Genomic DNA, 27,618 nt, shown 5'->3' on the forward strand with positions numbered 1-27,618 from the left:
CAACTACCTGTGAGACCAAGTAAAGCCGATGGCAAGTTCAAGGCCATCAGGGTAACTCAGGGAGGTGAGGTGTGTTGATGAACATTACATTTAAAGTTTAGACTTACAGTGCTTGAAAGACCAAAAGGTAAAAAAAAAAAAAAGAAAAGAAAAGAAAAGGAAAAGGCCTCTAACGAGCAGTTTGTGCTCGGGCAGCTCCACTTCCCTTTTTCCCTAGACTGACAGTGACTGTTCTAGCAAGATAGGAGGTCATAATATTAACTTCCACTCCTGCTTCTGTAATCAAACTTGCTTGCTCTGCTCAGAAGGGTGACTAGGGCAACTGTAAGGCATACGTGTTAAAACTACACCTACAAAACAGCAGAACACATGTAATCCTCTGGGTTTTGCCTTTACAAGCCGTGGGGTGCTGAGGCTAGGGACATCTGTGGAACACTGTCAGGTGCAGTGTTGGCCCCACACTGGCCACCACCACCTCAATAAATCTCTTATTAACATTTATTTATGGTCATGGTGAAGCTCTGAACGACCCCAGACTCACAACAGAGGTCCTGTGTCAAAATGAAAAGAGGCCTGCCTGAGCGGTTAGAGCAGGTAAAGGCGCTTGCCACAAGCCTGAAGGTCTGAGTTTCATCCCTAGGACACGTATAGCGGAAGGACAGAACCAGCTCTTGAAAGCTGCTCTTGTCCTATTCCACTTGGGGAGCTGTGCATACACTGGGCACTAGTCCAAGTGTTCGCTCTCTTTCTCTCTCACACTCACACACACACACACACACACACACACACACTCTAAATAGATAAGTGTAACTTTAAAAAAAGTAAAAACAGCTGGAGGTATATGTTTTAGTTCTGTGATGCATTGCTGAGCTTGAGTAAAACCCAGGGTTTGATTCCTAGTGCTTCACACACACACACACACACACACACACACACAGGTAAAGATAATTATCCCAGGAATTCACTCCCACACATTTAAAAGACGGGACATGGCCAGTTATGTCACAGGACAGAAATACAGCCTCCAAAGCATGGTACAGGACAAGTGACACGCTGCTGCCCTCGGAGACTAACGACTGAGAGATCAGATGGATTTATCACTCGTGGATCAACAGGAGAAAAATCACCGCGGATCTGAGCAATTGCACATGGGTTTCTACAGAATTTATAGTTATAGCATTATTGCTATATCGTCATTGGTGGCTTCAAATAGGATGAGCTAATGAAGGGTCGATGTACGTTTTTAAAGAGAACTCTCTCTGTGGCCAGTCAAGCACTTTTCAGAATCAGATACTGGAGCGATGATTGGAGCACTCTCCTTTCGAAGGACAATTGTAGGTGGCTGCTTTGACCAGATAAACAAGTTAGCATTTCTCAGGAGAGTTTTTACAGTGACATCTACCCCTTTTTTCCTATTCTTGTGTTAGCTTTCTCTTCAAAACAGATCATACTCCAATAGAAATAATATCCAAGATACCCAGTTACAACATATTCTAGATTATTCGACACAAACAGCCAGCAAGAAGAACCACGCATGTACACAGGCACACAGTTACAGAAAAGGTGAGGTTGACTGGCAGGCAGGGCTGGCTGGGCTCACCCGGGCTCACCGCTAGCGGCGCCGCCTTTCTCTCCATCCGCGCCCCTTGCGAGGATTTCTCAAGACCTGGCCTCCAGGCCTCCAGATTGAAATTGGGATCCCGCCCCCTCAGGCCCGTGGCAACCTCTAACCAGCAGTGGGAGGAGCAGGAATACAGTTGGCCAATTGGGTTTGCACATTCGTTTTCCGCCCCCTTCCTGGTTCTGCTGTTTAAAGGAGATGACCCGCCGGGGCGGGAAAGACCGCGTTACAGAGCCTCGCTGCTGCCGTGGCCGGGTTAAAAGGCGGAGCCACGGGGAGGGGTGTTCTGGGAGGAACCAATGAGCGAGTCCCGTTAGGCCGAGGTCAAGCGTGCTGGTTCCGAGCGCAGGCTGCTTGCCCCAGGTAAGAAAGGTGCGGGCGGGAGGAGGCTGGGCCCCCTGACGCCCGCTCGTGCAGGTTGCAGGCGCTGCGACGCTCGCCGGCTACATGTCCCTGAGAGGAGTCTCCGCGCGGCTGCTGAGCCGCAGGCCCGGCCTGTGCTTCCCGTGGGTCCCGCGTACGTGGAGCTCGGCGGCGCACACCGGTCAGTGCGGGGGGAGGGGCGCGGGGCCAGCGAGACACGAGGACCCTCTCTCAGTATGACTTTCTCGTCCTGTGTTTGCAGAGAAGAGCCGATCGGCCAAATGTAAGAACCACCTGCCCGTCTACTCCCGGTCCAGCTGTTTCCCCGAAGGGTGGCGGTCCGTGAATGCAAGGGCTGCCGGGAAGGGAGGCTGGGCTGTGCCCAGGGTCTGAAGGGCTAAGGTAATGGGTATTTGTTTCCACTGGACTGGAGAAGGGTTTCCTTTGCCAGGCTGTTCTGAAGGCAGAATCCTGGCGCGAGGTAGGGAGAATGGTGCAGCTTAGAGGTCTGGAAGAGGAGGCGGGGTCTGGCTGAGCGGACCCCCACTCTCTACCTAGCCTCTCGTCCTGGGTTTGACTGGAAGGACCCGCTGGTACTGGAGGAGCAGCTGACTGCCGATGAGAAACTCATCAGGGACACTTTCCGCAACTACTGCCAGGAGCGGCTTATGCCTCGAATTTTGCTGGCCAATCGAAACGAAGGTGCCTTGGTGGTAGGGTGGCGGGGTCTCCTCAGCCACAGGTGATGCGCACTGCTGTAGTGCGCACTAGCTCCGTCCCTGGGGTCGGAGGCTCCATCAAGCCGAGACCGGGGCTGACTCTGACACCCATCTCTGCAGTTTTTCACCGGGATATCGTGTATGAAATGGGGGAGCTAGGCGTGTTGGGACCCACCATCAAAGGTAAGGACGTTTCTGTGTATACTCTGCAGCCCTTACCCCCAACATCCTGAAGAGCTAACCCTCCTGGAAGCAGCTGTGGGGTGAACAAAGTCCCTGCCTATTTCCAGATAGGACCTGTTACAGCCCCTATTTAGTCCCAGGTCCCGGCGGGGCTGGACTTTGGTCTTTGGTCTACCTTCTCTTATACACCAGGGTATGGCTGTGCTGGAGTGTCATCCGTGGCCTATGGGCTCCTGACCCGAGAGCTGGAGAGGGTGGACAGTGGCTACAGGTCAATGATGAGTGTCCAGTCCTCCCTTGTCATGCACCCCATTTATACCTATGGGAGTGAGGAGCAGCGACAAAAGTATCTGCCCCGCCTGGGTAAGTAGCCGCTGTGGGGGGAGGGGGGTCAGACTATGGTCTGGACTGTAGATCCTAGTGTCCCCACAGCCTGCTTGCTTTTCTTCAGACCACCTGTGCCCATGCCAGGCCCTAGGGCCCAGTTGCCAGTCTTGATCCTATGCCAGCTCTGTTAGTCATCTCCTCCTCCCCTCCCCTTTGACTTTACCTCTGGCCACCATCATCTCCCCTTGGATTTTGTTTCCTGAGCCTCTCATCCCAGTCCAAAGTTTAAAGTCTTAAATGTCAGCCAGGTCCGTGAGGTCTGTAAGCAGGCCCCTATGTTGTCCTGATGGTCTGGAGCTTTATAGATCAGTGGCCTCAAACTCAGAGGCCTTGGCCTCATGAGAGATAGAAGCTAAGATTAAAGGCATATACTGCCATGCTTGTCCCTCTGGCCACTATTTTAATTTCCTTTTGATTGCGCAGCTATTTGGGATTCTCCAAACAATCAGCTTGGTGGCTATTCTTCCTCATACCCCCCTTCAAACTGGGTGTGGTAGAACATGCCTCTACTCACAGCACTCCAGAGGCCAGTTTGGTCTCCATATTGAGTTCCAGGACAGCCAGGGCTAAGGGCTACATAGTGAGACCATCTCAAAACAAAACAAAGTGTGCTGGGTTACTCCTTTAATCCCAGCACTTTCGAGGCAGAGGCAGGTGAATCCCTGATCTACAGATTGAGCTCCAGAACAGCCAGGGCTACACAAAAACCCTGTCTTGAAAAACAGACCAAAAACAAAAACCCTCAAAACCCCAAAAAACAATTAAGAAACAAGAAAAACTCCCAAACTTCATACCCTACTCCATCTTGTTTTGTTTTTGTTTTTTGAGACAGGGTTTCTCTGGGTAACAAGCCCTGGCTGTCCTGAACTCACTTTGTAGACCAGGCTAGCCTTGAACTCAGAGGTCCAGCTGCCTCTGCTGGGATAAGAGTTATGTGCCACCATAGCCAGCCTCATCTGAACCTCTTAGTGCCCTTCAAGACACTCTTGCCAACCCCTTCCTTACTTTCTGGCCTCCTCCACATTATGACATTGTGATTATGGCCTGGACCATTTCCTTAGCTCACAGAGTGCCATGATGGCCTCTGTTACAGGCCTGGCTCAGTGGAGAAGAAAATTTATCAGGAGATGAGTGAGGCCTGGTAGCCTTATGGCCCTCTCTTGTGCTTACAGCCAAGGGTGAACTTCTTGGCTGTTTCGGGCTTACAGAGCCTAACCATGGGAGTGACCCAGGCGGCATGGAGACCAGAGCTCAGCACAATCCCTCAAAGAAGAGCTACACTCTCAGTGGGACCAAGACATGGTGAGGGGCCCAGGTGGTGGTAGGCGATATGGTGTGTATGAAGGAGCAGCAGCCAGATCCCACCATAACTTTCTGGCCCCCAGGATCACCAACTCTCCTGTGGCTGACCTGTTCGTAGTGTGGGCTCGATGTGAGGATAACTGTATTCGGGGCTTCCTGCTGGAGAAGGGGATGCGGGGCCTCTCAGCCCCTAGGATTGAGGGAAAGTTCTCCTTGCGAGCCTCGGCTACCGGTATGATCATCATGGACAACGTGGAGGTGCCTGAGGAGAATGTGCTGCCTAGTGTATCCAGCCTGGCGGTATGTGGTAGCCACCTTGGGAACTGGTGATGGGTCAGCTGCTCACTCATCTTTCTCACCTTTTCAAGTGGAGAGCAAACATGCCTGGTCTTTGTGCTTGTGGAGCATTGTGATGCTCCCTGTTCTTAGGTGTGCTAATTGCACCTTTTGGTTACCACTTTGCTCATTAGCTCTGCCCAAGAATGCATAGCTCTGGACCCTTTCTACTCTGCATGTAGCGCAGCTTCCTCTCCTGCCAGGCTCTTGGCTGTGTGCACTGAGGTCAGGCCCCGTGCTGTATAGGACTGCTTGCACATACAGAGTAGAAAGGCATTTAATAAGGCTCGCTGCACCCAAGTTTTGGTGCCCACACCTTGTGGCTGCCAACCCTTGTCTGGGACATTTGGAAGTTGAATTTTCACAGGCCTTCAGCTGAGACCTCTTGTCAATCTTATAGGGTCCCTTTGGCTGCCTCAACACTGCCAGATACGGTATCACGTGGGGTGTGTTGGGAGCTGCTGAGTTCTGTTTTCACACAGCCCGGCAGTATGCCCTGGACAGGTATGTAGCAATGGTGTATCACCTGGGTGGTGTAGAGGGTCTTGGGGTTTACCTTGTACCCCAACAGTGACTTCTCCAGCACTCACCAAGTTTAAGTTCTGTCCTCTGTCAGATGGCTCGGGACATCTTGAACAGTTTAAATGTTGAGCTGATAACAGGGCTGGAATGAACGGGGAAGCCTCTTGAACTACTGGCCCTCACTTGACCTTGCCTATTCTAGGATCCAGTTTGGTGTCCCCTTGGCCAGGAATCAGCTGATTCAGAAGAAGCTGGCAGACATGCTCACTGAGATCACACTGGGCCTCCATGCTTGTCTGCAACTTGGCCGTTTAAAGGATCAGGACAAGTGAGGATTATACATTATGGTTGAATCCTAAACCCTTTCGAGGTCTTTCCCAGCTGGTGGTCTTTCCTCCTTGTTTTTTGTTGTTGTTGTTTTGTTTTGTTTTGTTTTGAAAGGGTTTCTCTGTGAGCCTTGGCTATCCTGGAGCTTGATCTGTAGCCCAGGGTGGCCAATAACCACAGAGATCCACCTACCTCTGCCTCCCAAGTGCTGGGATTAAAGGTGTGCGCCACCACTGCTTGGTGGTCCCCTTGGTTTTGATGGGCTGGATCAAGGATAAGTCATGTCAGCCAGACATGTGCTCTATCTGCTGGGTGTGGTCAGTGCCTGAGACCCAGTGTTTGTAACATGTGCCACTCCCAGGGCTACCCCAGAAATGGTCTCCCTGCTGAAGAGAAATAACTGTGGGAAAGCCCTGGACATTGCCCGCCAGGCACGAGACATCCTGGGAGGAAATGGGATTTCTGATGAATACCATGTGATCCGGCATGCTATGAATCTGGAGGCAGTGAATACTTATGAAGGTCAGGGCTGGACCCTGGGCTGGGGGTGGGGTGTCAGGGAGGAGGGTGGCACAGTGGCCTGGGGGAAGGAGACAGCAGTAGGGAGCCCAGACATCAAAGCTGAGTCCACCAGCTGTTGCCAGGTGGCTATCAAGCCCTCTGTCCCTCACCTGGAGTTACTTGTTCACAAAGGTTGTGGGAATAAATATATGAGAGTCACTATATGACTCCAGAGGTTCCAGTGAGCAGACCCTTGTGAGATGCTCCTGGCCTTTGTTCTCACTGTGGGATGGGACATGAAAGGGGACACAGTCCCGACACCAAGGTGCCAAGATAGAGGTATGCTTCCTGGTGGGCAGGTTGGTTTAAGAGAACAGTACATAGTAATTGTATCACTACTTCATGTTCAGAGAAAAAGGTGTTTGTAGACTAGACTATGGCACTCACAAGGGCATATACTCATGGCTTAGGACAGACTTGAAAAACTGGAGGGCGAAAAAAAGGAGGGCTATGGATATGGCACAACAGTTTCCATAAAAACATAAGAACCTGAAATTAAGTCTCCACAACCTGTGTAAAATCAGCACAGTAATATATATTATATACTAGTGCTAGGTAAAATGGGAAACTCAAGCACGAATCCTTAGAAGTATTACCAGCTAGCCTGGGTACTCTCTAGTCAACAACAATAAAAATCCCATCTGAAATAAGGATCAGGACCTGAGGCTGTGCCCTGGCCTCCCCATGTGTGCCAGAGCATGTGAACTTAACACTCACATACCTTTTACCAATATTAAAAGGGGGATACAATCCAGTGTGACCCATACAATAGCTTCATGTGCAAAGAAGCTTCTAGACAGAAAAAGCAGAATGTATGGGATATCTTCCCTGCCTGCCTCAGTGACGGAGTATTTGAACCAAGGGGAAAGCCCCTCAGCCTTTACTGTTTATCTTCCAGAAATAGAGGGAGAGGTAGGTGAGATCTGGTAGATGGCGCATGTTTTTGCACAGATGACCAGTCTTCCCAATTCTGAAATAAAGTATGACCAGGGTAGAAGTCAAACCATTTAATCACTTGCAGGTATGGGCTGGCTGATTTTGCTAAGACTAAGCTTATGGGCAGGGACTAGCCTTGTCACACTTTGGTAGTTAGCACGGAGATCATTGTGGTTTTGTGCTGGGTTACAGGACTGTTAAAAATCCCAGCATGGCTTAGTGTCCTCTGTGCCTTCTCATGGTGACTGTCGTTAAGATGAGCTTCTTAGCAGAAGTCAGCATTCACCATCTTTGTAATTCTGTTCTTCTGAAACAGGAATCTAGGGCAGCACGAAGGATGACTTTAAAAATAAGCTATGAGCTGAAGATTCCAAACCAGTTCTAACATTCCTCTCACACAGGTACACATGACATTCACGTGCTGATCCTTGGGAGAGCAATTACTGGAATTCAGGCTTTCACAGTTGGCAAGTGAACCCACTTCAAACAGAGAAATGCCTGACTAGATCCTAGCAACACCATGCTTTGCTTTGAGCTTGTTCAAGAACTGCTGGATGGACCCAGCTTTTATTGTGAAAAGTGAGACACTGATTTGAGACTATGGAATTTGTCTCTAGAAGACATTCATATATGCTCTCCTCTATAGAAAGAAGATGCAATTAATTCTCTGTATGGTCCTCAGCCCTTTTCACATCTGCAGATGAGAGCAGACTCCATCTACCTTGTCTTAAACTTTTTCTAACTTGGGGAGGAGAAAGAGACAAAATGGAGGGACACAGAAGCCACTGACATGGAGCAAACCCTGTGAGAAGATGCACTGGAGTTTACAATGTGCCTTCCTGCCTCCATTTCAGGGGCAGTACCTTCCGTACCCAACACTGAGCAGATAAAAGAGGAAAATAAAGAGCCTGTGCCTTACTCCTTAGGGTTGGGCTAGGTTTACTGGTAACCACAGAGAAGTTTGGGGAGTTTTTCATAGGAGGGATGAATATGCCGGGGGGTTCTGCCACTCTGTAATAGCACATAGACTTTGAGCTAGACAGTCTAACACTGGCAGGGGACACTTTGTCCTTTCCTCCATGACATAGCTAAACTACACAATAACAACATAGATAATAGTTCGGCTTCTCAGACCAGACCATGTGACTAGGGACTCCCAAAAAGGTAGCAGAACACCAAGGGTGTTTACAGGGACTGTAACTCTGTGGGCTGGGACAGGATACTGTAGTCCTCTTTCCTAGAACTGGGGTGGATGTCATTGGCAAAGCACTTGTCTGGCATGTACAAATCAATGTACCCTGGATTTCATTCCCTACATTGCAGGGAGGGGAAAAAAAAACCCTAGTTCCTAGTTCCTGTTCACGTTTACTTTTAGCAGAGACATTCCAGGTCTTTTTCCTCACCCCTAAATTCTTACCTCAGACTGGACACATAAGTCCTTGTATACAGTTTCCACAGTATGGCAGATTTGTTTGAGCTCCATTTCCAGATGGCTGATCTTTGCCATCTTCTGGGTGAATTCTTGGAGTCTTTCCTGAATGATCTTGCTGTGTTGGCTGTACACCTGGTACATCCTCTCCTCCAACTTCTCTGTCAGATCTGAGACCTTGCAAAAAGTAACCAAGAATTATACTAACTGCAGGAAAACTTTGTTTATATTGTACTTTTTTTTGAGACACAGTCTTGCTATGTAGGCCAGTCTGGTCTTGAACTCACCCATATTCCTGTCTCAGCCTGTCAGTGTTGAGATTACATGCACACAGTGTACACCACCATTCCCAGTCCTTGTGTTTCAGATGGTCAGTCTCATGTAATCAGAACTGGCCTTGAACTTCTATGTAATTAAGGCTGGTTTTGAACTCCTGATCCTAGTACTACCTTCCAAGTGCTGGGAATTATAGGGAAGTACCACAATTCCACGTTTCTTTTCTTTATTAAAACAAGATACAAATGTATGTTCAGTTCGTTATTCATATTAAATCTAGGAATGATTAAAAATCATGATGTTGCACACCATTAATCCCAGCTCTCTGGAGGAGGCAGAGGCATGCAGATCTCTGAGTTCGAGGCTTAGTCTACAGAAAGGAAGTCCAGGACAGCTAGGGCTGTTACAGAGAAACCCTTACTCAAAAAAACAGAAGACTGGGCCTGGAGAGATGGGTAGGGGTTAAGAACACTGGCTGTTCTTCCAAAGGTCCTGAGTTCAATTCCCAGCAACCACATGGTGGCTCACAACCATCTATAGTGAGATCTGGTGCCCTCCTCTGGCTCACATGCAGGCAGAATGCTATATAAATAAATAAATGATTAAAAAAAAAAACCACCAAAATACAAACAGAATCAACAGGAAAGGTAAAATCTGTAGGAATCACACCGGTAATGCTAGCACCTGGAGGGGAGGCAGTACGGATGGTCTCCTGTGCTGCACAGGAAGTTCCAGGCCATCTAAAGTTATACAGCAAGATCCTGCCTCAAAAACCCCAGAAAGACATGCATTGGTTCTGTGCAAATACTAACTCATTTGAAACAAGAGAACTGAGTGCCAGCTGTGAACACTGGCGTTGGTGAGGTTCTGGACTGTGTGGGTTCTTCTTTTCCCTACCTTTTACCCTCCCGGTTTTACCCCTAACCTAACACTAGGTAGGAGAGAAACAAGGTAGCAGGGAAAAAGGAGTTAGGAAAATCCCTGAATCTCATTTATTTCCTTTTGTTTCTTCTTTGACCCTCAACCAACTTCCCAACAACCTACAACCACAAACCTGCCTATTGCCCTGTTCAGGCTCTTGAATGTATAACCGCTGAAAAGCTCCCAGAATTCCAAATGTCAGACAGTCACAATCAACTGCAACTAGCAAAACCACTCCTCTGCTAGAGCACAAGTCAAGCCATAGTCAGGTGCTGCGGACAGTCTGAAGCAGAATTAGAAGTAGAAAAGATCTGACTGAAGGCTCAGAACCCATGCAGTTCATGGCTTCTGGCTGTGCATTTTCAAACAGCACAGGCACAGCCACATTCCAGCAACCATCAGGCTTTGTGAAGCATGAGTCCAATGTTGTGTAGTAGAACCAACTATCCCATCCCAGACCACAGGTACCTTTTTTTTTTTTTCCCCAAAGGGTTTCTCTGTGTAGCCTTGGCTGTCCTGGACTCAATTTGTAGACTAGGCTGGCCTCAAATTCAAAGTAACCCACCTGCCTGTGCCTCCATGAATGTTGGAATTATAGGCATGCACCACCACACCTAGTTACCTTCTACAGACACATGGGTAAGATAAGGCAAGCCACAGCCAAGCCTGTTGGAACAAGCTTGTAATCCTACTACTCAGAAAGTAGAGGCAGGTACATTACAAGTTCAAGTCCTGGATTACGGAGTGACTTCAAGATAGACCCTGCTTCAAAATAAAAAGAAGGCTGGGCTGGAGAGATGGCTTAGAGGTTAAGGGCACTGGCTGCTCTTCCAGAGGTCCTGAGTTCAATTCCCAGCAACCACATGGTGGCTCACAACCATCTATAATGAGATCTGGTGTCCCCTTCTAGGGTGCAGGCATACATGTAGACAGAACATTGTATCCATAATAAATAATAAATCTTAAAAAATAAAAAGAAAGAAAGCTGGGATATAAATATATCCCAGTATCAGAATACTGTCTACCATGCAAAAGACTCTTTCTTTTGAAGGATAAGGGTTCCTGAACCTGGCTCCCTTATATCATTTTACCATCCTCCCACCACCCCTAAAGATATGGGTGTTTTGCTTGCTTATCTGTATGTTTAACATGCATGCCTAGTGAACTGGAGGTCAGAAGAGGGCATCTGATCTACTGGAGTCATAGTCATAGGTATTAGAAGTCAAACCTAGTCCCCTGGAAGAATAGTAAATGCTCTTAACTGCTGAGCCATCTCACACACACACCCCTTTTAGATTCAGATTCTCTTGGGGCTGGAGAGATAGCTTAGTGTTTAAGAGCACTGTCTGTTCTTCCGAAGGACTCAGGCTCAATTCCCAGCACCCACATGGCAGCTCACAACTGTTCTTTCTATACTACCAAGTCCAAGGATCTGATACCTTCACACTAATGTACATAAAATAAAATTAAATAAATTATTTAGATTCAGATTCTCACCGTACAGCATAGCTTGAAACTCACTATGAATACCAAGCTGGCCTTGAACTCAGATTTACCTACTTCTACTTCCCAAGTACTAGGATTAAAGGCAGAGGTACCATACCTGGTTTACCACTTTAAAGACTGTGTGTTAGCCGGGCAGTGGTGGCACACACCTTTAATCCCAGCACTTGGGAGGCAGAGGCAAGTGAATCTCTGAGTTCAACCATAGCCTGGTCTACAGAGAGTTCCAAACAGGAAGAGTTATACAGAAAAACCCTGATTTGAAAAACCAAAAAAAACCAATAAAAATTGTGTGTATGTGTGTGATATGTGTAAATGGATATCAAACCAATATCAGTTTTCAAGTTAGGCAAATGCTCAATCACTGAGCAACATACTCATCCAAAATAATTAATTTATGAGTATAATGGAAGTTTTTGTTTTTAAACAAAAACTCAGTTATGTTATGTAAATATGTTTTTGTTTTAATCCCAAGTGTGGGATTTTAGCTGGACTATAGTTTGTCCACACCTGTTAATTGTCTCATATGGGGCATGGCTTTTGCAAGGTGTTAACGGCCTACTTTGTGCCTCGACTCTGAGGATATAAATTTGAGAGCCCAGAAAGAAAAGAAGTGACATGTAGTAGTTTTGAGAGACAAGAGATAGAAGGTGTGGCAGTTCAGAGCAGACCGACAGAAATGCTCCCAGGCACAGTAGCTTGGAGGAGACTGCTGGCTGTGTTTGTTGTTGACGAAGGTTGGTATATCCCCCAAAGACCCATCGACCTTAAACAGTGGTGTGGGGGGGAGTAAAAGGGTCTGTGACCCCTCTCCCCACTAACCTCTCTCCTACAAAAGGTTAGGTTGGAAGTGAGGTAGAGGCCTAAACATCCCAAATAAAAGACAGTTTTAAAAATGAGCACTGTATCTGAGCTTTAGTTTTCTCACTATGGGTCAGTCTATTGAGTGTTCTAGAATAAAATGAGAACTATGTACAAAGCACCTGCCTAGCAGGGTGCCTGGAATCTAACAGATCTCAGCCCATAGGTCCTTCCTTCCATCTTATAACTTCCCTTCTCTTTACCTTCATCTTGAGGCTGTCCCTGAAGTTGGTCATAAGTGCATGGTCCTTCTGTCTGCTTTCATTGATGCTTTCAATCAGGTCCTGGGCTTTCTTCTTCAGGATTTCAATGCTGGAGTCCAGAGAGGAGAAGGGTCCTGACAGCTGGTAATTGGCACTAAGGTAGAGAAACAAGGGTCAAACTCTGATTTAGGATAGTACTGAAATAATCATGTTCTCCAAAAAGTAGCTGATCTGAGTTGAAGCTCAGTGGTAGAATATGTGCTTACCACAAGTGCACAGCATGCAAATGCACTCACACAGGGACATGGTATAAGTGAGGAAGGTGTGGATCACTGCCTTTGTGGGCAACACTCAACAGTTTTCCTATTTCGTTCAGACCTTGAGACATAGAGCAGCCTCCCAACCCTTGTATATAACCTAGAGCTGAACCAGGGTGTAAGTTCCAGAACAACATTTAAGCAGCCCAAAGCCACTGTTGCGCGCGCGCGCGTGTGTGTGTGTGTGTGTGTGTGTGTGTGTGTATTCACCACTGGCTTCTCTGAAATGAGCACTATGGAGATTGAATAAGAATGCTGTTTCCTCCCTGCCCCACTCATATGTTGAATACTTGGTCCCAGTTGGTGGACCTGTTTGGGAAGGATTAGGAGGTATTTTAGGGAACCTTGGAGTTGGCTCAAGACATCCTAAGACCAAGGCAAAGGAGATTTGCCCCAGAGTGACTGAGGGCAGGGATAAAGAACAAAGACAGGAGATACAGGAACTCTAGAAAGAGGTGAAGGGAACAAAGGAGAAAGAAGAAAAGGGGAAAGGGAGAGGGAGGAGGGATGTTTGTCCTAGAGTGGGACAAAGGACTGCTTCTGGATAGAGGAGACAGAGGTGGCCCATAGGCAAATGGCAATTTATGAAAGTAAAATGAAAAACCCCATGTTAGAATGAGATGTTTAATTTTAATTGGTATGTTAATTATGTGAGCCAAAGGAGGCTTTTGATTACTGGACTTCAGTAGTTTGATAGCTGGACCTTGAGAGCCTCAAGAGGGATTGACCATATAAGGGAATAGATCTTGGGCACTTGCTTTAGGAATGCAATCTAAAGGTTTTTGGCAAGGCAGAGGGAATTGGGAAGAAAAGTAAAGCCTGACAGAACCATATCTGAGAGCTGGCTAGAGTCCCTTCAAGTATGGCCTTGTTGGAGAAGGTGTACCATTGGGGTTTTTAAGTTTCAAAAGACTGACATCACTCCCAGTATGCCCTCTCTGCTTTCTGTTTGTGGATCGAGACGGGAACTCTCAGCTACTACTGAGAGCAACATGCCTCCCTGCCTGCCACCATGTATAGGCCCTATGGATTTGTACTGCTATGTGCTTGTCATGTATGATCAGAAGCCTCAGAGGACTGTCCTGGTTGCCTCTGTACTTCAGCATGTAGTTGTCCATCGTCCATTTTGTTGTTGGTTTTGAGACAGTACCTCATTCTTTAGCCCAGGTTGGTTTCAAACTCAAGGCAATACTCCTGCCTTAACCTTGCAAGTGCAGGAACTACAGACATGAACCACCATGCATTAGCTCCACTGTCTGTTGAATGAACAACACCTGCTGACCTGTTATCCCACCTCCAGCTGCACTGTCCTCCAATGTCTTTACCATAAGATTGTTCTACAAAGGCAGACACACCACAGGGAAGCCAGTGACAGAAAGCATTGGGACGAGGAGGCCAAACCCTGAACACTGCTATAAAATGGTTTTAGGGTGAGACAGATTTTCAAAGGATCTTTGACCTCTGAGGCTGTAGTCATTTTTCCAAGTCCGACCAAAGTAGTTGCATTCATGTTTTAGGACAGCCATGCTCTCCTTGCATGTGCCCAGAGCTGGGAACAGGCTCAAAATGCCTGCTCCTGGCTCCCCAGAGTTTTCCTTCCTGTATAGCTTCAAACTGGCATTCTGCCTTCAAAGCTTACTAGTGGTCACAGCTACTCTTCCCTGAAACACCCTCTCACAAAAACCACTCTTCCTCTCCACAAGTAAATGTTTTCTCTTTTTCCATATTCCGTGCACCAGTAAGGTTTTGGTTTTTGTCAGTCTGACACAGGCTAGGGTCATCTAAGATGGAACCTTGATTGAGAAAAATGTCTCCACTGGCCTGTAGGCAAGTATGTATGAGCATCTTTGTTTTTTTGTTTGTTTTTTTGAGGCAGGGTTCCACTGTGTAACCTTGGCTATCCTGAAACTCACTCTGTAGACCAGGCTGACCTCAAACTCACAGAGATCCACCTGCCCTGCCTCCCAGGTTGCTGGGATAAAGCTGTGTGCCACCGCCACCTGGCTGAGCATTTTCCTAATTAATGATTGATGTGGGATAACCCTGCCCACTGTGGATGGTGCCCCCGATTTAGTCCTGGGTTATAAAAGAAAGTATGCTAAGAAAACCATAAAGAACAAGCCAGTGAGCAGTGTTCCCATGGCTCTGCTTCAGTTCCTGCCTCCAGCTTCCTGTCCTGCTTGAATTCTTGGCTTGGCTTTCCTCAGTGACGGATTGTGACTGGGATATGTCATTGAAATAAACCCTTTCCTCCCCAATTTGCTTTTGGTCATGGAATTTTATCACAGCAACAGAAAGCAAACTAGGACTGGACTACCACTGGAGTCAAGAATGGTCCTGAAAACACTGCAGCCCTCAGGGCTATTTGTCATCCTACCTAGCTTAGCTCACTTTTTCATACTTCCCATTAGTTATCCTAAAACATCAGAATTCTCCTGCTATGTCCATACAGTGCTGGGGGGGGAGGTGGCACACATCTGTAATCCCACCACTCGGGGAGGCAGAGGCAAGAGGATCTCTGTGAGTTCAAGGCCAGCCTGGCTACAAAGTGAGTCCAGGACAGCCAAGGCCACACAAAGAAACCCTGTCTCCACCCCCACCCCCAAAATTAAAGAAACTAGATATATAAAAAAGCATTTAATGTAATTTAAAAATGGGGTACAGATCTAAACAGAATTCTCAATAGGGGAAATGCAAATAGCTGAGAAAGAAATGTCCAACATCCTTAGCCATCAGGGAAATACTAATCAAAACTACTTTGCAATTTTATTTTACGACTGTCAGAAGATCAATAACACAAGTAACAGCTCATGCTAGCAAGGATGTGGAATAAGAGAAACACTCATCCATTGCTGGGCGTGCAAACTTGTACAATTACTATGGAAATCAGTGTAGCTGATTCCCTCCCTCAGAAAGATGAAACTAGATCTACCTCAAGATTCAGATCTACCACTCTTAGGCATATACCCAAAGGATGCTTCACCCTACTGCAAGAACACTTGCTCAACCATGTTCACTGCTGCTGTATCACAATAGCCAGAACCTGGAAACAACCTAGATGTCCTTCAATAGAATGCATAAATAATTTTATTTTATATGCATGGGTATTTTGTCTGCATGTATGTATGTGCACCATATGCATGCCTGGTGCCCAGAGAAGACAGAAGAGGGCATCAGAGCCCTTAGAATTGGAATTATGAGGTTGTAAACTACCATGGGCATCAAACCCAGGTCCTCTGAAGAACAATAAAGGCTCTTAACTACTGAGCCATCTCTCCAGCCTCTCCTCTTATTTCTTTAGCATGTTTCTTTGGGTTAGATTTTTCTCTTTCTCCTTGGCATATGCTACTTCAAGTCCCTTCCATTTTTAAATTATCTCTTTCTGTGTTTCTCCTACTCTACCCTAGGCTACCCTCATCTAGCCAGTTTGTAGAAAGAGCTACCTACACTGCTAATGTGTATTCTCCCACCTCCCATTCACTTTCCAGCACACTTCAATGAGATTCCTGCCCCAGTTTTCAAATAAAACAGCTCATGGCAAGGTATCCAGTGAGGAGGCACTGCAGTTAGACCCTAGCACATTCTATACTGTAATTCCCTTGGCAACTGCTGTTATTATGTTGGCCCACACTAACCACAAACATCTGAAAGTCAGAGGACAATTCACAAGAGTCTGTTCTTTAATTCTACCAAATGGATCCTAGAAATCAAACTCAGGTCATAAGACACAGAGGCAAGCACCTTGCCCCTAAGAGCCATATTACTGATTCCATATCTTCTAACTCCTGATGTTTCCACCTATGCCTTCAGGCCTTTCCATAGTTCAGGCTACTTTTCCAAAGACATCCTTGTAGTGTGGGGTTCCTGGACAGTGTCATTCCTACCTAAGTCCTAGATCCTCTAGAACAGCAGTTTTCATGGGTTTCAACCCCTTTGGGGGACGTAAAATCCTTTCACAGGGGTTGCCTAACACCACTGTAAAACACAGATATTTACATTACGATTCATAACAGTAGCAAAACTAGTTATGAAGTAGTAAAAAAAATAATTTTATAATTGGGGGTTGCTACATCATGTGGAACTGTTTTAAAGGGTCGTAGCATTAAAAAGGCTGAGAACAACTGCTCTAGAAAGTACTCCTGGCTGGCCATACCGTCTTTGTCTATTTCTATACTCCAGGAGGGCTGGGGCCTTTTTCTTTCTTTTTTAAGATTTATTTACTACGTAGACTGTGTTCTGCCTGTATATACACGTGCAGGCCAGAAGAGGGCAATAGATCTCATTATAGATCTCATAAGCCACCATATGGTGTTACTGGGAATTGAACTTAGGACCTCTGCAAGAGCAGACAGTGCTCTTAAACCTCTGAGGTGTCTCTCCAGCCCAGGTTGGGGGCCTTGTAGAAGCCATCTTCTCTATCTTCATGTGGGAAAAACGATAAATGGGCAGACTATAAATTAATGATTCTTTTTTTTTCTTTTGTTTGTGTATAGCCCTGGCTGTCCTGGAACTCACAGAGATTCACCTGCCTCTGACTCCCAAGTGCTGGGATCAAAGGCGTGCAACACCACTGCCTGGCTAACCTGGCTAAACTCTTAAACTGGGTGTGATGGTACATTTAATCCCAGCACTTGGGAGAAAGAGGCAGGTGGATCTCTCCAAGTTCAAGGAAGGCTGGTCTACATCAAGAACCAGTTTCAAAACAAACACAAAAGTAATGATTTTTTTTTTTTTTTTTGAGACAAGCTTTCTCTGTGTAGCCTTGGCTGTCCTGGACTCACTTATTAGACCAGGCTGGCTTCACTCTCAAAGAGATCCACCTGCCTCTGCCTGCCCGAGTGCTAAGATTACAAGTATCTGCCACCATGCCTGGCAAATTAATGATACTTTTTTTTTTTCAACAACCAGTATTTTATTCAGCTAAGAGTCTCATTACACATGGTCCAAGAACACTCAAAACCACATGCACACCTCAGTGGCCACCAAACCATTCAGCACAGCTTCCTTAGCTGTTTGAAGCTACCAGTTTCAGCACTTCAAATTTTATTTTTCACACGCTGAATAGCTATAGGGATTTCAGCAGGGGTAGGAGGAAAAAGCTCACCCTTGGCATACTGCCAAAATGTGCCCAATCGAGGCTTTGAGTAAGTCATAGCAGTGTTCACCAGCCCTGGAGCCTTCTCTATGAAGTTACAAACTAACTTGGCCATGGTCTAAGGTGAAGGTTCGTCTCCCCAAACTGCTGGCTCAATGTAAATTAATGATTCTTGAGGGCTTTCATTACCACTCATACTTTGATTACCCCAAAATTTAGTCTCAGCACATGACCCTCTTCAGATCTCCCAACAAGGTGTCTTCTTCCAGACCTCTCAGCAAGGCTATCCCCAAAACATACAATCTTTATCTTTGCCCACCACCAGCATCTCCCTTCCTCTCCCTACACAAGATCCCATTCTGACTTCTTTTAGTAAATGATACATAGAGCCACCTGATCCCCACACTAGAAACTTAGCAGCCAGCCTACAGTTGGGCTTCACTGGCCCTCCATATTCTGTCTGGAATCTTCTAGTTTCTATCTTTCGAATTTTTTCCTTACAATCTATTATCCTTTGTAGCTATACGTCTAACATTTCTCACCTGGACCCTTGTGACCTTCCAACACAAAATCTGATCTAATCCTATGTGACAGCGTAAGAAAGACCCCTGGTACCACAGGGTCAAATCTAAATTCCTTGTAGGTAGACAAGGCTTTCCAGGGCCTGGGCCTGCAGCCTTTTCAGCCTTACTATTTTGTTTTCAATGCAGAGGTGGTCCCCGGGTTCTGTACATGCAGTCTGGCCCTTCAACAAAAAATTTCCCCAAACCCATTATCCTTTACTCAGAACCACTTTCCCTTTCTGCCTCTGCCAAAGAAAGACCTAAGCTTCCCTCCTGTTATTGGTCATGACTCTGCCTTAGTTTATCTTTGTGGTGCTCAGGGTGGAGATGGCAATTCTCTGTGTTTTCTAGCACCTCAGAGCTTTAATTTGTTCTGTCAGCATTCTGCAGACAGAGCTACTCTAGGATCCCTGTGCTCTCATACCTTCTTTTACCCAGCTTGCCTTGTCTCAACCCTCCTGGACCAACTCAAGTTTAAGGACTTAAAAATTAAATTCAACCTTGCCAGATGTTTCTTTTTGTGAACTTCTAATGGCTCCAAGATGTTCTCCTCCAATATTCAAGAGATAAGGGGACAGGTTTTTAATGGCAGATACAGAAATAGTGGGGGGGGGGAAACAGATGAATTCATCTAATTCAAATTTTGTGGTAGGACAAAGGCCAGCACACTATGTCTATTGAGAGTTTCTTTGTTTTTCCAATCCCATCTTTTATAGATTTCAGCTTTTCCATTTCATTTTTCTTAATACTCAGCAGCTGTATATTAGTCAAGCTGCTAATGAATCATTGGCTTCCCTGGGACTGTGCTCACCAATTAGCTTCAATAAACAAAATGTGTGGTGTCCTCTCTGCAGGCTTCTTCAGTTCCTGGGCTGACTTCTGTGGCAGAACCCTGGACTGAGGCCAGGGAGTGGAAGTGAGCCCATTACAGTTGCCTGGTGGCTTGGCCTGCATGGAGCTTGGGATAGGGGGCTTGTAAGCATATCAATGCACCCATCTATTATGTCTGTCCTTCTAAGAAGCCCCTAATCAGTTCCAAGAATTAGAAGGGTTCCTAAGTAGGGACCAAGCTGGCAGGGGTCCCAGGAAATGGGTCTAGGCGAAGAGACCATCTGTTCACTCCAGGTAAAGCTATGATTGGCAGGTGTATGAGCCAGAACTACTCACTGATGGGGCCTTCCTCCATGGCCTCTCACAGATAACACAAACAAATAAGCCACCAGCCACTTATGACCATCTCAGAGGGCAGTCCCAGGAGAGAGGCCCACAGAATCTGGCACTCAGGCAAAGTGATGTTTTGCTGAAGTTCTGCCAGGAAGGGGAAAGATCTTAGTGGAAGCTGATGAGCCAGTTCCTCACATATCTCCCCTCCAGAAATGTGTTAATATTTCAATCATGTTGCCAAGTGTTGGCTGCTGGATCCATTAACTGGTCCCTGTGATGTTTTTCATCCATCTGGTTTTTGGCTCTAGTAGAAGTCCTCCAAGTCTATAAATGCTTTCTTTACCTGTGCCTCTTCACCACAGAGATTCCAGTCTAAGCATGCTATTTGCAGAACATTTATCAAATGAATGCTTCATTCATAGCTGCCTATTTTGTCTCTGACTAATAGCACAGGTCTAGCCATTCTTGTCTGTGGCCTGCTTTCCTACTTAGAAACGGGAGAGAAAAGGGAAACTAGCTTTGTCTGGAGCCTCTTATTCTGGCCTCAAGTGAGTTCATTCAGTCTACAACTGTCATTACAACAGCCACTCTCACAGCATCCCAGCAGTCCTTTGTATCACGCCACTTTGATTTCTAGCTCAGAAATCCCAGCTGTGATTTCTTACCTTGGCTGTACATAATCATGCAAATGGCTCCTGATACCCAACACACATACGCGCGCGCACACACACACACACACACACACACACACACACACACACACAAAGAGGGGGTGTAAAATGGAACTTAAGCTCTTACCTCTAGAAGCCTGTACTTGTGGAAAAGCATGCCAAGAGGAAAGTAGTCATGTCCTGGTAAGCATTGAGCTATTACTACTGGCTCTTTGAGGGACAGGGGGAAACCCTGATTTGTATTTTGCTATATGCTATTGTGCAGATATTCCCACTAGAGCAAATATCAAGCTTCTAATATAAACTTGCCAACTTGGGAAGAGATATATAGAAGCAGCTCGAGTCAAGCAGTTGTGACACACGCCTTTAATCCCAGCAACTCAGGAGACAAAGGCAGAAGAATCTCTGAGATCAAGACCAGCCTGTTCTACAGAGTGTGTTCCAGGACAGCCAGGGTTATACAGAGAAACCGTCTTGGAAAACAAAACATACAAAAGAATCAGCTCTTGAAAAAGTACGAGGCAGCTCCAGTATAACATAGATGGAAACAATCTCCTTCTTCCTGCCTCTTCCCTAAGGACCTTTCCCCAGTCTGTCCAACTAAATGGCACACCAAACAGAAGCCCCAAACATGATTCCTCTCCACTTAGCTCCCTTCAAACCATTCTCTATAGTAGCCAGAGCCTTTCTTTCTTTTTTTTTTTAATATTTATTTATTACTTACACAGTGTTCTGCCTACATGTGTGCCCTGACACCAAAGAGGGTACTAGATATCACTGTAGATGGTAATTAGCCACCATGTGGTTGCTGGGAGTTGAACTCAAGACTTTTGGAAGAACAGCCAGTGCTCTTAACCTCTGAGCCATCTCTCCAGCCCCCCTCTTTCTGTTTTTTTGTTTGTTTGTTTTGTCTTTTGAGGCAGTCTCATTATGTAGCCCCAGGTGTCCTAGAGCTCACCATCTAGACCATCCTTGAACTCACAGAGATCTGCCTGCCTCTGCCTCCCAAGTGCTGGGATTAAAGCTGTACACCACACCCAGCCAGCATCATTTTTATAACAAAAATCTGAGTCTGTCACATCTCTGGCCCAGCAGTTCCCACTAAGTATAATCACCTTTCTTCTGGAGCCTATTAAGATATCTAAATTTATGGGTACTCATATATACACCTTCTATAAAATGGTGTAACATTTGCACAGAACCTACCCATATCTGTAGACTCCAATCATATCTGGATATCTTACAATATCTGATGCAAGTCAGGAGTGGTAGTGCGTACTTGCCATCCCAGAACTCAGGAGGTGGAAGCAACAGCAACAATTTAGGACAGATTTCAGCTATTTATCAAGGTTAAGGCTAGCCTGGACTACAGGAGAGACTATTTCAAAAGATCAAACAAACAAAGTCCTTAACACTGGGTCAGTGAGATGGCCCCATAGGTAAAGGCCATTACTATGCAAGCCTGGAGACCTGAGTTCAATCCCAGGAACTCAGATAAAGATAAGAGAGAACTATGCTAGACTATGCTAGAACTATGCTAGAACTATGCTGCCATGTGGACCTGGCAATTTGGAACCTGAATATACAGAAGACTATATATACTACATCCCCACAAAAACTTGTATAAAGATGTTCGTAGCACTGTTACATATAATAATCAGATGTCTACTGGACTATTGATAATGGACAAGTAAAATATGGTAGATTCATAATATAGAATTTTATTCAGCCACAAGGAAGAATGAAGTTCTAATAAAGGTTATAGTATAAATCACATGCCAAGTGAAGAAATCTAGACACAAAAGAGCACATGGCATATGATTCCATGCCCTAGAAATGTCCAGAATAGACAATATATGTAGACAGAAAGCAGATTAATGGTTACGGTAATGGGGGAAGAGGCAGGGACTGGGAGTTATGGCTAGGAAGTATGAGGTTTCTTTTTGGAATGATTTAAAAAAAAAATTGAAGTTGAAAGCCAGTGGTGGTGGTGTACCCCTTTAATCCCAGCACTCAGAGAGGCAGAGGCAGGAGGATCACTGTGAGTTCGAGGCCAGCATGGTCTACAAAGCAGGAGTCCAGGACTGCCAAGACTACACAGAGAAACCCTGTCTCAAAAAGAAAGAAAAAGAAAGAAAGAAAGAAAGAAAGAAAGAAAGAAAGAAAGAAAGAAAGAAAGATTGAAGTTGACTAGTGATGGTCATATGGCTCTGTGAAGATACTGAAACCTATTAAATCACATACAGGTGAATTGCATGGTATATCACAGGGTGAGCATCTTTAATTCTAAATTCCAAAATCCAGACCAGGTATGGTAGTGCCTTTAATCCCAGCTCTGAGGAGGAAGAAGCAGTATGATCTCTGAGTTTAAGACCAACCTGGCCCTCACAGTGAGTTCTAAGATGCTAGGGTTACATTTTGAGACTTTGCCTTGACAAAATAAACAATCCCCAAACCCAAAGCTACATGATGCTAAGAAAGTTTCAGATGCAGGATGGCACATGCCTATAATCCTAGCAATTGGAAGGCTGACGCAAAAGGACTTTGAGTTCTGGACAGTCTGATCTAAGCTATACAGCAAGATTCTGCTGAATTAACAAGTCCTGAGTGGATGTGCATTGTCGACTTATCAAGAACTTCAATGCCTCAGATTCCTGAGATGGCAAAGCCTTCCCCTGGTATGTGTTCAGATGTTAACAGTGTGTGTAGAAAGCATGAACCAGTTTAACTCCTAAATGTTTACAGCCTGAGACTGTTCCCTTACAGAGACCCTTACAGAAAAATTAGCTAAACTTGCCTCTTCATTCAACTGTATACAATAAGCCTGTTGCCTCAACTGGTTAAAAAAAAAAAAATTCTACGGTTAGAGAGATGGCTCAGCAGTTAAGAGCACTGTTTGCTCTTAAGAGAGGCCCTGAGTTCTATTCCCAGCAACCACAAGGTGGCTTACAACTATCTATCCTGGGATCGGATGCCCTCTTCTGGCATGCAGGTGTACATGCAGATAGCGTACTCATACATAAAATAAATCTTAAGAAACATTAAAAAATTACAACTGCATTGACTTTCAGGACTGCTGCTGGTGTGCCTCCATCAGAGCACATGGCTCATCACTTTTGTACATGTCTCTGCCCTTTCTTTATTCCTTTGTCAGACCACTTAGGGTCAAATCCAAAGCCATGCAGGTTTCAGCATTCTGTGATAGGGTGCTGGTCCACCATGCATAAGACACTCCATCCTCAACACAACAAAAAGCAAGAAAGCAAAGGGAAACAAACTCAGAATGGACCACATATCTAAACAGTAAATACAAAAATCACAAAGTTAGAAAGTAGGAGAAAAATCTAAGTGACTATGGTTTGGGTTTTTGTTGTTGTTGTTTTTTGTTTTGTTTTGTTTTGGTTTGGTTTTTCAAGACAGGGTTTCTCTATATAGCCTTGGCTGTCCTGGACTCACTTTGTAGACCAGGCTGCCCTTGAGCTCACAGCAATCCACCCTGCCTTTGCCTCCCAAAGTACTGGGATTATAGGCATGTACCACCACGCCTGGCTTGGGAGCACATTTCTATAAAAAGCTAGACAGTTAATTTTTTTGCTGGGTGGGGGCAGAGTCTCATGATGTAACCCTGGCTGGCTTGGAACTCAAAGAGCTCCACTGGATTCTGCGCCCCCAAAACTTTTGAATATAAAGCAGTCAAATAATGTCATTCCTCCTATTCTTAAACCTCTGGAAGGCATTTAAAGTCTGACTACAAAGGAAGGCTATAGCTCATCTTTAGATATAGGTATCTAAAGTCTGACTGCAAAGGAAAGGATATATAGTTGCTGTCAGTGCTTGCTTAGCATACACAAAGCCCAAAGCTCAGAGGTGTAGTAGTACAAGCTCTAACCCTAGTAGTTGGGAAGTGGAGGGCACGGAGTTTAGAAATTCAGTTCAAGGTCATCCTAGCTACATGGCCAGTGGCAGTTTAAGGCCAGCCTGAGCTATATAATACCTCACTGAAGAAAGAAAAGAGAAAAGAAAAAAGAGGGAAGAAAAAAGGTCCAGTTGAATTGTGTGCCTGTGTATAGACCAAGCTGGCCTCGAACTTTCAAAGATTCACCTGCCTCTGCCTCCTGAGTGCTGGGATTAAAGGTGTTTGCCGCCACCACCACCACCGGCCCAATTGTGACTCTTACTACCTCCCTCTTAACCTGCACTGTTCAGTAATCCCTGCCTGCCTGTACACCTGCTGTTCCTCTGTCTGGAGCAGGGTCTTACTTACCAAGTGATCACTTGTAATGAAAGTTTGGTTTCTTTAAAAACTCAGCTATGTTATATAAATATGTTTTTGTTTTAATCCCAAGTATGGAATTTTAGTTTGGGCTTTGGTTTGTCCACAGCTGATAACTGCCTCCTGTGGGCATGGTCTCTGCCAGCTGGTAGCAGCAGCATACAACGGGGCATGGTCTAGGACTCTGAGGGATATAAATATGAGAGCCCAGAAAGAGAAAGTGTGGCAGTTTGGAGACATGGGAGAGATGCTTTGTGGCACAGTGGCTTGGAGGAGATAAGACAGTGAAGACTGCTTGCTATATCTGCTGTTGACGAAGACTGGTATAACCTGAAAAAGAACCCTTTGACCCTAAACACCCAGGAGAAGTAAAGGGGTCTGCACCCCCTCTCCCCACTAACCTTCTCTTACTTAGGGTTAAAGGGTTGGTGGGAGGGAGGTAGAGGACTAAACACCCCAAATTAAATAGTTTAAAAAAACAAATGCAACAATTACCCTTCACCTTCTCCAGGAAATGCACTATGACCTTGAAGGTAAATGAGTCAAAGGACCTTCATTACTGCCATAGTTTTTACTCATATCATGTAGCATCTGGTCTGCTAGCCAGTGGGTTCTCCCTATCCATTTCAACTCATCCATGCATTCAAATCACAAGTCTAATTTAGAAGCAGTGCTGGAAATATGGCACTTGCTTGCATTTTGAAAAAAGATTTTTATTTATTTATTTGAGAACAGTATATACAACCAGTGTGTGGTGGCACCCGTCTTTGATCCTAGCACTTGTTTGGCAGCGGCAGACAGATTCCTGTGAGTTGTAGTACAACCTGGTCTACAGAGTTCCAGGTTAGCCATGAGACTCCGCTTTGAGAGAGAGAGAGCTAGAGAGAGATTCAACAATTAAGAGCACTTACTGCTCTTGCAAAGGACCTTCAGTAACAGCACTCAGATGGTGGTTCACAACCATCCATAACTGACATCCAGTTCCGACCTCCACAGGCACTAGGCATGCACATGGTATACAAAAACACACATTCGGGTAACACACTTACACATATAAATCTTTTTTAAAAAAATATTTTTAAAAAATTTAAGTCTACAGAAGCAGGCCCAAGATAGCTTGTCCTCTGACCTCCACATGTTCACCATCTCACACATTTACAAAAATAAATGTAAAAAAGAAAAGAGAAGAAGAAGGTGGAGGAGAGTTTACAAAAAACCTGAAGCTGAACATGAGAATGTTATGCAGGGTTATACATGGGACTTGGGCATCTATAGATCTAGCTTCGGTCAGGAAGGGAATCCTGGAACCAAGCCCCGTGGATATCGAAAGAATGACACCTTGTCGCCAGCACCCAGGACCATTCTTGACACCTAGGTGTTAAATCCGTGAACAAAGAAGGGCCCCACGGTCCGGAAGACCAGCTGGGCGTGTCACTCCTTACCTGACCCCCGCCGTGCTGACCTCGTCCACGTGGTTCTCGTTCTGTTGATGCTCCCCGCTCTCCACAACTGCCTGGGGCTCCTGGTCCACGGGAGGCACGTCCACCTGCGAGCACAGCCAGCTCAGGTACCCACCTGCCTGTCAAGTACCCTCAAAAAGGGACGCGCTAGCTGGGACACCCTACAGATGCTGGGCCAGGGCAGAACCTCACTCAGCACCTGTGGGCGCGCGAAGACTTCCTGGCAAGCTGTCAAGAAAAACCAGGCCGAGTGTGGCACACGCCTCTAGCCCCCGCCCTGGCCCTCGGGAGGCCGAGGTAGGCGACGGCGTGGAGTTCGACGCCCGCCTGGTTGCCTTAGCCCGGCTGCTGTAGCGCCCCTCAGCTCCTCAGAGCCTCGCCCGCTAGGCCCCAGGGCTTCCGTTAGTCAGGACATCTCGCCTCGCCTGGCGAGGGGCGGCCCCAACCGTGAGAAACAGTCCCCCGGCCCAGGTCTGGGGGGGGAAGTCTGGGATCCCGGCGGCCCCGACACCGGCCGCCGCCTGCACAAGGAAAACCACCCCCCTCACGTACTCCGGGGCGCTCCATTTCGTCTTTTCCCGCCTCGCGTTCCCGCCCTCTGCCCACGCCACGCCCGCCTGTGCTTGCCCCGCCCCGCGCACGTGCTGAAGTGGCGCCCCAGCCCCGCCCCTAAGTAGCTGCGCGCCCTTCCGATTGGGTTGCGGCAGCTGCAGGCCCGCGTCTGCGCTGTCTGAGCTCGGAGTACGCAGGTGCGGGGCTCGAGGGTCACCTGTGGTACTCAGGATACTGGGGGTCTGACGAGTTCGTACTACATCAGGAGTTCCGTCCCTCTGCTCTACAACTTTTTTTTTTTTTTTTTTTTTTTTTACAACTTTTTATGTATTTATTTTTTCGGAGACAGGGTTTCTCTGCGTAGCTCTGGCCGGCCTCGAACTAACAGAGATCTTCCTGCCTCTGCCTAGAATTAAAGGCGTGTGCCACCTCCAGGCTCAAATTCTTTTGAAACAGGGTCTCTCAGAATGTCCTGGCCTAGGACTCTGCAAACCAGGCTGGCCTGGGAACGCTAAGAGATCAGCCTGCCTCTCTCGGCCTCGGAATTCAAAGCAGGCACCAAGGGCTAGTGACAACCTTTTTCTTTTCTTTTCTTTTTTTTTTTTTTTTAACTTATTGTGTATGATTGTAAACTACTTTTGGGCGCCTGCCAGTGAAGGCCAGAAGGGTCGTCAGATCCCCTGGTTATAAGCCTCCTGACGTGAGTGTTGGGAACTGAATTCCTGATGCTCTTAATCGAGGAGCTCTGCATTTTATTTTTATTGTCTTACATTTAACCTATTTTATGCCTGTGCCATCCTCTCTGGGAGTGGGAGTCAGAGGACAGCTTGGTGCACTCGTTTACCTCCTTCTATCTTGAGGGTCACTGGGATGAAATTCAGGTCATCAGACATGGTGGGCACCTGTACCCAATGGCCATCTGGAGGGACCTTGTAATGGCAGTTTTGTTTTCTTTGTATGTTATGTAAATATGCTTTTGTTTTAATCCCAAGTGTGGGGTTTTAGCTGGGCTACAGTTTGTCCGCACCTGTTAACTGTCTTCTTTTGAGCATGGCTTTTGCAAGCTGGTAATG

The 27,618-nt window shown here is 46.2% G+C and overlaps 2 protein-coding genes across 7 annotated transcripts; one reads left to right on the forward strand and one right to left on the reverse strand.

Moving 5' to 3' along the window:
• Nucleotides 1–1,853: 1,853 nt before the first annotated feature.
• Nucleotides 1,854–9,212, forward strand: Gcdh (glutaryl-CoA dehydrogenase). 6 transcript variants are annotated; one of them, XM_060392336.1, is made up of 12 exons: nt 1,858–2,165; nt 2,247–2,267; nt 2,436–2,465; nt 2,543–2,686; nt 2,824–2,886; nt 3,079–3,249; nt 4,446–4,575; nt 4,659–4,875; nt 5,312–5,415; nt 5,636–5,761; nt 6,122–6,282; nt 7,659–9,212. In XM_060392336.1, the coding sequence occupies exons 1-12, from the start codon at nt 2,069–2,071 to the stop codon at nt 7,730–7,732; spliced, it is 1,338 nt and encodes a 445-aa protein (XP_060248319.1). In that variant the 5' UTR covers nt 1,858–2,068; the 3' UTR covers nt 7,733–9,212. The 6 variants fall into 6 exon arrangements, with proteins under 6 accessions (XP_060248322.1, XP_060248319.1, XP_060248320.1 ...); XM_060392337.1 differs by having other exon boundaries at nt 1,858–2,138; XM_060392339.1 differs by lacking the exon at nt 6,122–6,282 and having other exon boundaries at nt 1,854–2,165.
• On the reverse strand, nt 7,314–26,610 carry Syce2 (synaptonemal complex central element protein 2). Its single transcript, XM_021632203.2, has 5 exons — nt 26,546–26,610; nt 25,976–26,079; nt 12,451–12,604; nt 8,675–8,863; nt 7,314–7,577 (listed from the first exon to the last, which is right to left on the reverse strand). Exons 1-5 carry the CDS (start codon nt 26,558–26,560, stop codon nt 7,533–7,535), a joined length of 507 nt encoding a protein of 168 aa, XP_021487878.1. The 5' UTR covers nt 26,561–26,610; the 3' UTR covers nt 7,314–7,532.
• Nucleotides 26,611–27,618: the final 1,008 nt, after the last annotated feature.

The sequence above is a fragment of the Meriones unguiculatus genome, chromosome 10 (assembly GCF_030254825.1).
Source record: "Meriones unguiculatus strain TT.TT164.6M chromosome 10, Bangor_MerUng_6.1, whole genome shotgun sequence".
Taxonomy (NCBI): Eukaryota; Metazoa; Chordata; class Mammalia; order Rodentia; family Muridae; genus Meriones; species Meriones unguiculatus.

Coding starts and splice junctions, on each gene's coding strand:
- Gcdh (XM_060392336.1), top strand. CDS start 2,069: ATGTCCCTGAGAGGAGTCTCCGCGCGGCTGCTGAGCCGCAGGCCCGGC. Junction 2,887..3,078: donor GTTGGGACCCACCATCAAAG/GTAAGGACGTTT, acceptor CTTATACACCAG/GGTATGGCTGTGCTGGAGTG. Junction 4,876..5,311: donor CTAGTGTATCCAGCCTGGCG/GTATGTGGTAGC, acceptor TCAATCTTATAG/GGTCCCTTTGGCTGCCTCAA.
- Syce2 (XM_021632203.2), bottom strand. Junction 12,605..25,975: donor GTCAGCACGGCGGGGGTCAG/GTAAGGAGTGAC, acceptor TCTCTACCTTAG/TGCCAATTACCAGCTGTCAG. Junction 7,578..8,674: donor ACTTATGTGTCCAGTCTGAG/GTAAGAATTTAG, acceptor GTGCTGCCCTAG/ATTCCTGTTTCAGAAGAACA.